The sequence below is a fragment of the Prunus mume genome, linkage group LG2 (genome assembly GCF_029339155.1).
Source record: "Prunus mume cultivar Tortuosa linkage group LG2, ASM2933915v1, whole genome shotgun sequence".
Lineage (NCBI taxonomy): Eukaryota > Viridiplantae > Streptophyta > Magnoliopsida > Rosales > Rosaceae > Prunus > Prunus mume.
In genome coordinates, this window is record NC_142699.1 from 8986652 (window position 1) to 9001456 (window position 14805).

A 14805-nucleotide genomic window follows, 5' to 3' on the forward strand; every position below is an offset into this window, starting at 1 on the left:
CACCAAGCTGCGCTACCAGCAAGGGCGGAGCCACACTCCTAGAAAACTATGGTATAAGCCACAGTTATCCTAGCTACGGTAGTTTAAGATATTTGTGCTAAAAACTCCTAAAGTTTGAATATTTCTTTCTCTTCCTCTTTTGTTTAAAACTTTGTGAATTTTTTATTTTCCTCAATTTTTTTTTTGTATGAGTTGGGTACCCTATATTGTGCTTTATGAACTCTTTATTTTTCTATTTCTTTTCTCTGTTGGAATATAAAATGTTAATTTTTAATTATTTAATACTGTAGATGATGAAATTAGTATTTAACCAATTTAAATTTTGAAATTCATGATAATTACGAAGAGAAGACAAGTTTTATGAAGGGCCCCCTTTAATGTGAAATCCTAGCTACTAGCCACGCTATCACCAATTCCATGTGAGAATGTAAAAGTGAAAATGTCCTGCACTGAAATTTATAAAACCTTGCGAGAGCTCCTAAGGCCCCGATGTCAATTGGTTTTAGAGTGGAACTTCAGCTACCTTCATTTCCTTTTGATGTGAGCAACCCGATCATGACAATCAATTTGGCAACACACTAAATATTTTTAAAACACATCAAAGACATTAAGCCTTTTTTTTTTCCTTCAAGATTTAGAAATTTAGCCACTCGAGGTTTCCTTGATCACTTCACTACCCCTATTGAGATTCTTGCAGTACTCAAATCCCCTTCTAGATTCCTCAAGCATGCTCAAATCTCCCTCGAGTGGTTAAAATTCTATAAGTCCTTAAAAGGTGGAATTAGATTAGGTTTAACACTCTTTTTTAGCCTCTACACTAGTTATGTATGTTGAGTACAGAGAAAATAGTAAAACAATCAATTTGGAAGGTGAATTCAAGCATATATATGTTGATTGAGTTCATCAATTCAAGATAATATATAAAAGTATACTTTGATTGAGTTAATTTCAGATGCAATAAATGAGCATCTCCAAATTTTCAAACACCCCATAAAGAAAAAATAGTAGATGATGTATCAATAATTGAATTACAGAGTAGAGATCTTGAATTATGCAATGGTTTTTTCAGGATGTGGATTGTTTTCAGCCACATGCATGCCAGCTTTTGTGTGTGGGTGATAAGCGAAGCACGTTCACGTGTACTAACAGGGAATTTTTCCCTTTCAACGGTCACACTTTGCCAAAGAGACAAGCAGAAGTTTGTACCGCGTGAGCAAATTTCCTCCGCTACGTTGTTGTTGTTTCCCTTTTTTTATTGCGGCTGTCAATAGCATTATCAATACAAAATCCATCCTCGATTATATGTGTGCCGAAGTGGAATCCAGAGAAAGAAAACAAAGAGGAAGGGAGTGCGGAAGCAGAAGAACAGAACATCAGAATCGATCCATGGCGAATGATACCATGCTACTATAGGAAGACTAAAGAACACAATAGCAGAGAATACAAGAAATAAAGTAGAGAGAATTCAGAGATTGAGAGAAAAGAGTTGTTGTATTTCTCATTAAGCTCAACTGAGCACAATTACAGTATTTATATCAGCTTAGCTAGAGCCTTGTTCACGTTTTCTAACCTCTCTAACTTCTCTAACCTTCTCTTATCAATACTAACAGTTTTCCTAAACTTCCTTACATGACTAACAATATCTCAACAGCTTTACTCTTTAATCTTCTAACATGTGGCAGCACTAGGACCATTGATATCTTTACAGATATGTGGTCGACTACATTATCAAAACAAAATCTGTCCTTTAACAAAGAACGGACGTCCGGCATTGAGAAATCTTGCTTTACTTTGAGAATCAGGTGCAGCTGAGTGTGAAAGTGAGTGTATTGGATTATTCACGGAAGCCAACAGTATCTCTGTGTATATAAGCTGTATGGAGGAGGAGGGAACTTTACTCTAAGACTCTGCATTGTTATCTTTACCTCTCTTAGTTTGAGTATGGCCAACCATCCGTGTCCACCAAATGGTGACAAAGAAAAGAAAGAAAACATGGAGAAAAGAAAAGAGGAGCTACAAGCTACAATTGAGAAGCAGGACGATCGTGTAAACCATCTTCAAACGAGTGCCTTCAACCTTGCAAACTACTACTTCGTCTTTCAAGGAATTCTTTTGGGGGCTATCGTCACTGCCACCACAGCGCTGCGATGCTCAGATCGCTGGTTCCTTTTCAGCCTCTCTCTAATTGCAGCCATACTCAACTTGGTTTCATTGCTTGTAATTGGAGGCAATTATAAAAGAAGCGTCATGCAGAGACACCAAACCAAGATTGAGTGCAATAAATTGGAAAGTGATCTGGCGAAGCTAGAAACTTCACCTTCAGATCATGGGCTCAAAAGTGACATACTATCGTACTGGACTTCAACGAAAACAGAAGCTTCAGGGCAGGTTGCTTCTCAAGATCTTGCAACTGTAGAAATTAAGGATGAACCGGAACAAAGGCAGATCCGCAAGGGGGTTGTGCCGGTTGATAATCAACACAAACAGCTGCGTGATTTCTACTTTCTACTGTGCATGGCTCTCTTTGTATGCTTTTCCGTCATCGTGATTGTGGGTTGCTGGACCATTCCTTGCAAGAAAGCTCTTCAATGCGTATCCCCCATATCCAGCAATGACAACTGCATTAGGGTTTGTGAAGGTGGCAAGTGTATGAGCATGTGCACCGAATACTAGAGCCTTCAACAGTTCTAGCTTTGAGCTATCTAGCGTTATCCAAGTAGATTGATTGGTATCTTAATTAATAAAGTTTACGTTGAAATCGGTGTTTTCTTCTCATATAATATAATAAATTTACAACATTTTCATGCTGGTGATTTAATCTGAAATGGTTTATATAATCTTCGTGAGTTTCAGCTTAGCACAATCTAACCATGAGAGTTGAAAAGATCTTTGTGGTCTATGTTATCCAATCCAGCCACCTGTCATCTTCGTGGTCTTGGATTTAACGTTAAGTCCTTCTATTGTCTTGGATTTATTTTCAAGTTGTGCTGCCACTCAACTCAATCTCAATATTATTATTTACGCAAATATTTACGTTTGGTGTTTGCAATTGCATGTGCTTCAGGCCATCTGTTTTGTGAGAGAAGGCAACATCCCAAGACTTTCTTCCTTAATGGACCTGTATCGTCTGCGGAACGAATTTTTTACGAGAATGCACCTCATTTTAATCACAAAATTAGTCAAATTACAAAATATTTAATCTTCTAACACAAGATTACAATATCTTTTTTAGATTGCATAATGGACCGGGCGGTTCAATTATTTGGAGCCCATTACATAAATATTTTACACCAGCTGGCCCATAATCTAAGACGGCTAGTCTTGTACTTGGCACCGTGTGCACCCAAATTGCAATTGGGAAATAATAAAGTGTTATTTTCTGAACAATTTTTATTTCCAGACAACCAATACAAGAATTCCTCTCTTTCGTCAAACTTCCACTTTTTCTAAACTTCGTTTGTAGTATTGGGATGTATAACTGATAAGATGGATTTTATTGTGTATCTTGTAGAATAAGGTGCAGTGAGTGTAAGTAAGTGTATTGGCTTATTAAAAAGCCAACAGCATCTCTATGTCCAAGTAGATTGGTATCACAATAAAGCTTATGAAATATTTCTACTTACTACTTTAACTCAAGATGTATATTTATTATTCTTCTTAATATTTGACACGTGTTTATAGATATAACAATAGTTAACTTTTTTACTTTAATTTATGTAACCATAGTTATGGTCATAGACACGTGTTAAGTGTTGAAAAGGGTGGTGAACATATACTTTATGTTAAAGTAGTGAACAAAAATACTCCCTAAAGCTTATGTTCAACTTATGTTTTCTTCTCATAGATTTGTACCGCATAATAAAGCCTACCATATTTTCATGCTCATTAATTTATATATATATATATATATATAAAGCAAAAGGCAGAGAATGGTAAAACATTCAAAATACCAGAAAAAATGTCCTCGGTTAATGCAAACATTAAGAATTGAAATTATTAATTAAATGAGGATAATATAGTAAATTCACATTTTTCATATTAAAAAATATTAAAAATAAAAAAAATTCAGGCAATGAATCTTATTTTTATGGAACACAACTAAGCCTTATCTTCTTTAATTCTAAAATAAAATTAATATTTTTTATAAAAAAAAGTCTCTCGCAGGAGCGAAATCACGTGTGGAGAGGCTAGTATCTGTAATGGCTTTTGACAAAAATAAAATATTATATATATATTTAATGGTATATGTGATTTCACAAATAAGAAATAATAAATGCGACCTTTTGGTTGTTTAGGCCTCATAAAAGATAAGATTTCATACATTGAGTACAGAAAATAAAGAGTTTTTCTATTTAAACCCTGCACTTCTCTTTGTTCACCCCATATCTAAGTTAACCCTAATTTCTAATTCAAATTTTCTCAATCTATAAGAAAACCCCACTATCTTTCCAAACTAAATAATGCTACTCTTACCACATTTGTATACCACTTCTTTATACCATCTTATGTGGCAGCTAAGGTGAACAGCCACATCAATTAAAATTATTTAATATTTTCATTTCTTTTATGATTTATTCCCGTATTTGTTTTTCTAATTGCCTTAATTAAAATACACTCCATTGATTTAATTGATGTGACATATATTATGAACATGTCACATCATGTGGTATAGAAATGTGGGATAAAAATGTAGTAAATGTAGCATTACTATTCCAAACTACTCCTAAATACACACCCAACAGAAAAAAAAAATGTAAATAAAAAACTCATCAACCCCACACCTCACACCCCGCTATCTCACCCATCACCACTCTAAGTTCATCTCAACCTTAGAATTACAGCAAATCTTTAATCACTTCATCCCCAATAATTCTAGGAGGAATCCCAAACCAAGAAATAATCTCACATTACATATCTCAATTGATGACCCACAAGCCACTATTTGCATACCGTATTTATTGTTTATAAAGAGAAGATGAGAGTGTAGTAGGTTTCTTGTATTGAAAGAGAAGAGTAATTTGATAGTATGATGTAGAGGAGTTTGTGTTTTTCTAAAATTTAATATGAAGAGTTGTGGGGTGTGTGTAGGGCTGTTCACGGTTCGATAACCGTGTCTTGGAGGAGTTGCCGACCACCGAACCGGAGGTCATCGGCGCACCTATTTTGGAGACCGCCGCCGCACCGAGGAGATGCAAGACCGACTACAATCGGCACGCCGAGAAGTCGGTGCGGTTTGGTTTGGTTCGGCGAGCATCGATGGCAGAGGATTGAACTGAGATTAAGGACCACTTCCTGGTTGAGGGTATGAGGAGGAAGAAGAAGAAAAGAAGAAGAAGATGGAGAGAAGAGGGAAAGAAGAAGAAGAAAATGCAGCTATTTATCCAAAAAAAAAAATTAAGAAGAAGATGCAGCGGCGGGAGGAAGAGGAAAGAAAAAGATGGAGAGAAAGCAGAAGAAAGAAGGGATGTCGGCTGGGGTGGGAGAAAAGAAAAAGAAAAGGAGAGTGTGTGGGGCAGGGAAAACCCTAACTTTAAAAAAAAATGTTTAGATTGTAATAAATAATACAATTATACACACATTACACAAGAAGGCACATCAGTCCAGTGGTATTTGGGCTTTATATATTAACTGTGAGCAGAGATTGATTCCCCATCATGGCATTTGTCTAAATTTTTAGGCAATTTAATGAAATCGGTCCGGTTCGGGTTTCGCCGGTTTAAAAAAATTCAAACCGGTTTAAAACCGTTCACACTCGAGTCGGGGTTTTCCTACCGATTTCAATAATTTGAATAAAAAAGCAGACCAACCCCCAAAACCGGTCCGGTTCGGCCGGTTCGGTCGGGTTTTCGGTAATAATGTGCACCCCTAGGTGTGTGTATGGATGTATTAGGTTTAAGTATAAAGTTAAATGACTTTTTTTGTCTTTTTGCACAATAATAAAACTTAGAGCTTAATGATTTAAGTATTGAGGTGAACAAAGAAAAGTGTGGTGTTTAAATTGAAAAACTCAAAATAAAATAGCATAAACATTATAAAGTTATAATCTTCAAGGCTGAGTTTTTTTGGCATCTTCACAATAGCATAATCTAACAAAGAAATAACTACTAGAGTAATTTACACTAATATCCCTTGAGTTTTTTTTACATTTTTCCAATACCCTAAAGGTTTTAAAAATTACTCCAACACCCCCTAAGATCTTAAATTATTTTCATAAAACCCATTTTCTTCAAATTCCTTATAATAATAAAAATTGTTGATTTGATAATAAGAAAATATGAAAATGAAAAATCTGCCCTTAAATTTATAACTAAAATAAAATAAGTAAACCACCAGCACACATACTTCCCCCATCTCCGCTTTTGGAAAAACACCCCACTCGCTCCGACCATGGTTCCAACCAAACCTTTAGGGCGTCTATTATCGTTAGCCCTATAAACAAAGAGGAACATTGACACCACTTCTTTAGTTGGGTCTGCCTCTATTAGATCTTTAATGATCACATATCTAATACAGATAGGTCTTACATACATTAGTTGGGTATGCTATATTAGAGAGATTGCCATCAAAATAGTCAATACATGTGATTGTTTTCCACCCTTACCCTTCTTAATTAGGGCAAAAAAAACAAAGCGGAATAAAAGGGCCAGTTGAAATAATTAGCATTACTTTTGCATGCGAATTAGTGGATGAATTGGACACCTCCCACTTGTAGAGTAGAGAACGACGAAAGTGAAAACTTCCAGAGAACTTATATGCCGTACGTTCCCACTTGTGAAGTTGCGAACCACAGAAAATACAGTCTCCACGCGCTTGCCCTTTCTCTCTTCCTTAATGGACCCGTATCCTTGGCGACTGAATTTTTACGAGAAGAATCACAAAACGAGTCAAATTAGACAACATTTAGAGATGCATGTCACAGCGGAAGATGGAAGAAAGATGCTGAAATATTCTCAAAATTAAGGAAATATTGACTTGCTCCAATTTTCAAATATCCAATTATTTGGTATTTGGTTGGATATTTGGTGTATATTCAAAACGACCCTACCTTGTATTTGCGGTACGAAATAAAAGAAGAAAACGCAATTCCAACAAAATTTTTATTTATTTATATATAAAAAAAAGGATAATTTAATAGAGCTCTTACTATTCGTTAAAGGAAGAAGGAAAGCTGCAAACAAAATTTTGTGTGGTTTTTTTTTTTCTTTTCCCTGTAATCTTATTTTATATTTAATTTTTTAAATATGTAAATGACAATATTGCCATTTAACTGTGAAAGGATGTTATAAACAAATGTAGATTCATGGATGACCACATTCACAGTCACTGATGAGTTACACACAGATACAAAGTTTAACGAACAAAGTCGCACTGTGAACTACGAAGTCAATCCCCATTATATTTGAAGCATAACCACCTTTGGAGAGGGATTTTTTTTTCTTTCCTCTCCTGTGCATCAGTGTTTTTGTCTGAGCGCCTGACAAAACCAAAGGGTGGAGGGTAAGACTCGAATTTCATCGTAATGGGTTCATGGATGTCTAGGGTTACAGAGATTGAAAACACGACAGACCAGACTCTGGAACTGAGAGAATGTCCGGAAGGGGATCCAGAAGGGAAAGGAAGTGAACCAATTCTGCTTCATCCGCACAAGTCCAAGTGTATCCCTGCAACTAAATTCTGTCAACACAGCCACGATGCCGCTAGACCACGGCACTTAATTCTGGTTTCCTCCAACGGGGGTGGAGGGAATCCTGAGACCTTCGCCACAACTGATTTCATCACCTTCGAAAAGTTCGTTATCTTTCCTAGAGAAAACGGGAACATCAGGGTCCAGACATCCCGTACTAAAGGGACCGGATTCCGAAGAATCAAGTAATTGAACTCTCTCACTCGTAACTCTTTCGATTACTGATAAAATTGCGTGTTGAACTTTTTAACTGATATAGGTTACTTAACACACACACACACAAATATATATAGGTTGGTCAAATGCTTAATCAGTTTCATTCAGCTACCATGAACAAGCAGATACGAGAACCTTGCAGGTAACCTTGAGTTTAATATTTATTCTTCTTTAACGTTGAGATTTTCGTTTAATTTTTGTTATGCTTTAGACATTCATTTTTTATTTTTCTTGCTATAGCTCCATAGTTCATGCCCATTTATGTGTATACATGGTAATTATTTTTTACCTACAGAGTTTTAAATACATCTAAATTCAATGCAGGCTGTGACAGAGACAACTTTGTAAAAACAGTAACATTCTCTTTCAAGGGCGATATATACCATACCTTATGAAGAAATAAGAATACGTTGTGTTGTTAAAGGATGAAGAACCCAACTGTAGAAACTTAGAGTTTGTTTGGGAGTGATTTTATAATGGCTATAATTACTTATAGACATAAGCACCTCCCGCACGCTTCTCCATATAATATCTTTAAGTGATTTTAATTAAGCCATTTTCGGGAGAAACACCTCCAATGTGTCTCTCTATAAAATCACTTAAAATTAAAACCACTTAAAGTGATTATATGAAGAAGTGGTTCTCTATAAAAGTGATTATTAGCTTATCCAAAATCACTTCCAAAAAATTCATATTGTACATAATGTAACGAATAAGCAATGAATATTGTATATATAAACTTTTAAGAAGTTGCATTACTCATGCTGTACATAATGTATATATAAACTTTAAATTATTTATGTCCATTACAGCATATTGCATATATTACTTAACACAAGTAGTATTAAGTAATGCACCTACATAACAAACGATCATAATACACCTGCTAAACACGAATGCCCCTAATTTATCTATCTAATTTGTAGGTGTACTTAGATTAATTTACCTATTTCTCAACCCAAAAAAAAATTAATTTACCTACACTTGTACATATTGTTTACCTATATTTTGTAGCAAGACTGGGCTAAAAGCATGATCTAAAGAGCACAAAAATGATATTCATGTCCTTTTGAAAATACATTTGACATATGTGGCCTATAGAGGACAAATACTGAAATTGTGTCCCTTTAAGTAACCTATAGAGCATGAATACTTTAAATTGTGAGAATGTGAAGATAAAGAGTCCCACATTGGAAAGTTAAGAAACCTAGCAAGGGTTTATAAGGAGTTGGGCTATTCCCCCCATTGCCAATTGGTTTTGGGGTGGAACCTCAACTTCCTTAATAGTATGAGAACGGGTTGCTCACGTGTGAAAGCCCAACGGCCACACGTGCTCCATGTCACCCAAAATGTATTGTCCACGTGTTAGGCTTGAAAATTCGCCACACGTGCGGGGGCGTGTGAGAATGTGAAAGTAAAAAGTCTCACATTGGGAAGTTGTGAAACCTAGCAAGGCCTTATAAGGAGTTGGACTATTCCTCTCATTGTTAATTGACTTTTGGGTGGAACCTCAACTTTCTTCATAAATTATGTCTAGAATAGTTTTAAAAAAATTCATAAAAAATATTAAAAAAATAATTTTAAAAAGGCGCCTACCTTCCTTGTAGAACTTCTCTCCAAATATCTCATTGAAAATGAATATATTAAAGATAAGCATCCCAACAACACGCACGCCTCTTTCATTGAGAAAAACACATGCCTCTCTCTTGTCTTTTCATCTTTCTATTTTCCATTCTTTTTTGTTTTTATTTTCTCCCTCACTGTTTTTTTTTATTCTTTTCTTTTTCCTTCTTCTTCTTCCTTTCTCTGTCTTTACATTACAGTTTTTTGAAACACATTTGACGTTGAAATCCTCTCACTCTTCGAAACCTTTATCCGGATATTGAGTGTGCCTAAATTCTTGGTGAGTATGCTGCATTTCCTACTGCCATTGCCACTGCAACTGCTATTTCTTTGAGAATTTTGTTCTGCTCCTCAATTAAATTTGGTTTTATTTGATTTCTTGTAATTTTTGGGCATTTTGGATTTTCTTCACTGAATCCGATTGTATGCAATTTTGAAATGGGAAGATGAAGATGTCGAGAATTGAAAGAAGAAGAAAGCATATGGAGACTGGAAGATGCTATTGTCAGGAGGAACTTTTGTAAATCTGTAAAATACGTATACTCATATAGTTGTACAAAGAATTATTGTAACAAAATTTATTTGTTTTTGGTATTTGAGTTTTTAAAATTTTTTAAAATTTTTAATTATAAAAGTTTGCATTTTTAGCCACAGTTATTTGTGTCCATATTGAATACAATATATTATTTTAATATTCTCCAGGAGCTGCTGATAAAGAGTAGAGTATAGGTGGGGCACAGCTATCTATACTAATTCGTAGATATACTAATTTACCTACATACTTGTACATATTAATTTATCAGCACTTAAACAGATTATTAATTTACCTATACTAATTCATAAGTATACTAATTTATAAATATCATACTAAATTTACCTATATTTTGCAGGTACACTAATTTACTTAGATTACGATTGCACAGATTGTTTACCTATATTTGTAGATATGCTAAATACAAAATATATGAATGCTATTATTTTTTTTCTGTTTTCATATATATGAATGCTATTATACACATATGGATCCCCAAAAAAAAAAAATAAACCCATAATATATTGTAATTAGGAATTTTGGTTTTTTTTTTTTATAATTTTTTTTTTAACAACTTACCCTTTGTATAGTTATATTGTAATTAGGATTTCTTTCGTTGTGTAATTATTTTAGAATTTACCACATTGTACATCTTTATAAATACCTCCATATTAAAAATAATATATCAGCAAATTATCATATACTTTGTTTGGCACAAAAGACAACCATCGCTGCTCAAAATTTTCTTGGGCATAAGGTTGCGGGTGACTTAAAGTCCATTTACATATAAAGTTAGTTATTCTCTGCTCCTTAGTATGTCCGGGCGTCATCCTATTATTCGTATGTATTATAAGTTGGCAAATGCCCAGGCTACCTAATAATTTCCCCAAGTTTGGAATTGGACAATTTATGGAAATAAGGATTCCTATGGGTCAGAATAATATAGTTGATTGGATTCATTCTAAATGATCGAGGTCTCCTTCTTTGTGTATCTATATATATAGTATATAGTTATTCTCTCTCTGTAATGTCCAAACGTCCGTATAGAAGAATTTCTCTGTGTATGCATATCATTGTTTGTTGGCAAATTTGGTACCAGAAAAGTAGATTTGTTTTTCAACAAATTCTTCCGTTAGTTTTTTTAAAAATCAAGATTACATAGACTTATTCTATCCTAAAAATGTTGGAAATAGCCCCCGTATTTTCCCTACTGAATTGCAGCCCAATGGCTACGATTGGAAAGCCATGTGTAAGCAAACTTTGGCCCAGAATTGTTTAAAAAACTACAAGAATTACCTTTATTCAAGGTGCGCTTATGGAGAGGCGAATATAGTTGCATTGCAGATGAACTTGCAAAGGAAGGACACAACCAAACTAGCCTCATCATATATGATTTTCTAATTGGCCTTCTTATATGTAGAACCTAAAGTTATGTATGTATAATTGAAAGGAATGAACACAGAGTTGTCGAAAATAGAACAATGGACAACAATTATAACGCTAGTTTTCGTAGCAAATTACAGTAAAAGAATTTCAGAGCAACACCCGGCACCCTAAATACAGTACTCAAACGCTGTCTTTAAAGACAATCAGGAAAATGAGTTACCTGAGCCGCCAACCAAATACAGGTCCTCTTTTGGTCACCTGCCCATCCAACTGGTTTTGGTGAAAAATTTGTCAGAAGAGTTTATGGACAAATAAGTGGACGAGAGAAAGAGAATGAAAAGTCTTGTCTCGTGTTTGATTTGTTTGAAGCTGCCAAATCCTGCCTTGCAAGAAAAGATTCTACGTCTTCAGAAACCAGTCCTTCTCTCTGTGGACGCTATTAGATTTTGAGTTGATAACATAGGCATATGTGGCTGTTTCTTATTGGGTTGTCACACCAAATCAATCATCTGACCTGGCATCATGCTATGTTTAAATATTCGAGTTGGAACACCAAAAATCAGGAGAAGATTATTCTGCATCCGTTACAGGGAGGGAGGTTTTGGACAAAATAAATATACAAATTTATAAATAAATAAGGTGTTGTTATTTTCACCTTCATGACTTCTAAGGAACTTACGAAAATAACTAAACTCACGTAATCCACTTATTGCACTGTTTGGAAAAAAAAAACAAAAAGAACTAGCCCAATGGCTCACATTTTTCTCATATGAGACTAAAAAACTAAAAGATCCAGAAAATCAAAATATTAGAATATCGTTTGTATAAAAAAATAAAAATAAAAAAGTTGTTGCCAATGCCATGCAGTCCCATATATATGTTTCTTAGAAGGAGGATTTTATTAGAATCTATCTTTATATATATAGTAGTAAAGGAGGAGGTTGCTCTACACTTTGCATATTCTTATAAATCTTTAGCTCTTTTAGTGTGAGTGCATTATCCACTTCTGTGCGTGTGCTGCATAGTGATGGCTAACAATCCCTGTCCAACAAATGTGGAGAAAGAAAATATAGAGAAAAGAAAAGAGGAGCTACGAACTATATTTGAGAACCAGAGTGATCGTGTAAAGCATCTTCAAAAGAGTGCCTTCACCCTTGCAAACTACTACTTCGTTTTTCAAGGAGTTATTTTGGGGGGCATTGCCAATGTTAGATGCTCAGATCGTTGGTTCTTTTTCAGTCTCTCTCTAATAGCGGCCATACTCAATCTGTTTTCATTGATTGTAGTTGGAGGGAGTTATAAAAGAAGCCTCATGCATAGAGACAATACCATCCGGGAACGCGATCAATTGCAAAGTACTCAGGCCAAGCAAAATTATTCGCATAATTCAGACCGAAGATCAGAGAATTCACCAAAAATACAAGTTTCTGAATGTCCTTCAGCGCCAACACAACATCAAGAGGCTGCTTCCCAAGATCCTAGAAGCCTACAACCAGCTTCTGAACTGAGACCAACTACTTCAGTGCCAAGACAACATCAACAGGTTGCTTCTCAAGATCCTGAAAGCGCTTGGTCCGCTCATGTTGATAAATATAAAAAAATTCTACGTGCTATCTACTTCCAAATTTGCATTGGTCTCTTTGTAAGCTTTGCCATCATCGTGCTTGTGGGTTGCTGGACCATTCCCTGTAGGGAAGCTCACCATGGCAAGCACCCCAGTGAGAAGTGCATTAGGCTTTGTGAAGGCACCGGGTGTATAAGCATCTGCACCCAATACTAGGGCTTCTTCAGTAGTGACGTTGATCAACAATAAATTCTAGGTTTCACACTCCACTTATCAATGCCACTACAGTTGGAGTTCGTGCTAGTCAATTGCAATGTTTTGTATGATTTTGTGCGTATAACGATTTACCAATAAAACCAACTCTAAGGAACATGCTATATATGTGGCAATTTAAACACATCAGTTAGAGCTGCTTTAAGAATACATGTGACTTTTTAAGTGTTATTTCTTAACATTCCTAAAATATATAACATAGTAGTGTTAATTCAAATATTATTTATATATATTATCGCGTATCATCAAATATAAGAAAAAATATTAATAGTCAAGTGACACATGCTGATGTGCTAAAGACATTAATGTCTAATAGCTAATAAACATGATTATTTGCAATTAGATACTAATATTGCCTTTAGCCACCCATGCTTAAGGTCTCTCGACACAAATTTTTCTTTGTCTTGACCCAAGCACGCATCACATCATGCAACTCAATGCCATGCATTAAATAAAGACCACATAAAGTATAAGATTCTGATGAATTAAATAAAGACCACATAAAGTATAAGATTGTGATGAATTTAGGCCTTTAGTACATGAATGACAAAAAAAAAAACACAGTATAATCTTCAAGCTAAGATAATTTCGACCTAGCAAAATCAAACAAGACTACATAACTATAAGCCTCAGTTTGGATTATTTAAAAGAATGAATTTGGATTTGACAGCAAAGTTAAATTTGCTTTAAAAAAACTAAAAAATATTAAATTGTACGAATTTAAAAGATATTAGAATGGATTTGAAATGACTATGTAAGTAGTCATTTAAAATCCATTTATTTTCTTGATTTCTTTTTTATTCATATCTTGACATTCAAAGATTGCAGTGGTTTAATTAAATAAATAATTTCTAAATCTCTAGATTTAAAATCACTTCATCAGAATGGAGCCGGACATGGCCATAATTATTTACCAAACGAAGTAAAAAAAACTAAGGGAGATAAACGGGCCAATTGACTTGGAATATTCGTCTTGGTCTTTGTTCCTGGCTTCGCTGTCTTTCTTTTCTTCATCTTTTTTCCATCGATAGTACTGTTCGATAATTAACGTTTGTTTTGTCTTGCCAATTGAAATTTGAATGGATGGCACAGACAGCTCCGACTTGTAGAGATTGAAAGCAATTGAACGCAGAGAAGGCACTGCATCTGATCCGCAATTCATATGCTGACAAATCTTTCTGGGTCTTCCTTTTCGTTTGCGTTCCCTGTTAGGTCTCCCTTGCTTTCTCTTGTCCTTGTCTCTCATTTTCTTTTAAGATCGACATCTTGTTTGCTTTCGTATTGGGCTTGCTTTGCTTGGTAGATGCGTGGCGTGTGTGGACATAGAAATTTTGGTAGAATAGAAACTCACTAATTTTGTCAACAATCGAAAAATCAAAATTCTGAACAAACTTTGGGTCCAATATGAAATGCATGTGGCGCATGATTAGTCAAAATGATGCTTTCATCGGTAGAGACGCAGGTTCATTTTCTCAATTAGCTCAAACCCTTTGCAAGTCAGAAAACCCTCCGGCCAAACAAAATACT

At 34.9% G+C, this 14805-nt stretch overlaps 1 protein-coding gene and 2 long non-coding RNA genes across 3 annotated transcripts; 2 read left to right on the forward strand and 1 right to left on the reverse strand.

Annotated features, from left to right (window-relative positions):
* The first annotated feature begins 1800 nt into the window (after positions 1-1800).
* LOC103320040 (uncharacterized) lies at positions 1801-2804 on the forward strand. Its single transcript, XM_008221652.2, has one exon. The coding sequence runs from the start codon at positions 1942-1944 to the stop codon at positions 2671-2673; it is 732 nt and encodes a 243-aa protein (XP_008219874.2). The 5' UTR covers positions 1801-1941; the 3' UTR covers positions 2674-2804.
* A 3677-nt stretch (positions 2805-6481) lies between these two features.
* LOC148919573 (uncharacterized) lies at positions 6482-11863 on the reverse strand. Its single transcript, XR_016124361.1, has 2 exons — positions 11662-11863; positions 6482-6852 (listed from the first exon to the last, which is right to left on the reverse strand). It is a non-coding gene; the product is annotated as an uncharacterized LOC148919573 (long non-coding RNA).
* LOC103320039 (uncharacterized) lies at positions 7308-8714 on the forward strand. The gene is made up of 3 exons (XR_513308.3): positions 7308-7869; positions 7978-8042; positions 8225-8714. It is a non-coding gene; the product is annotated as an uncharacterized LOC103320039 (long non-coding RNA).
* Positions 11864-14805: the final 2942 nt, after the last annotated feature.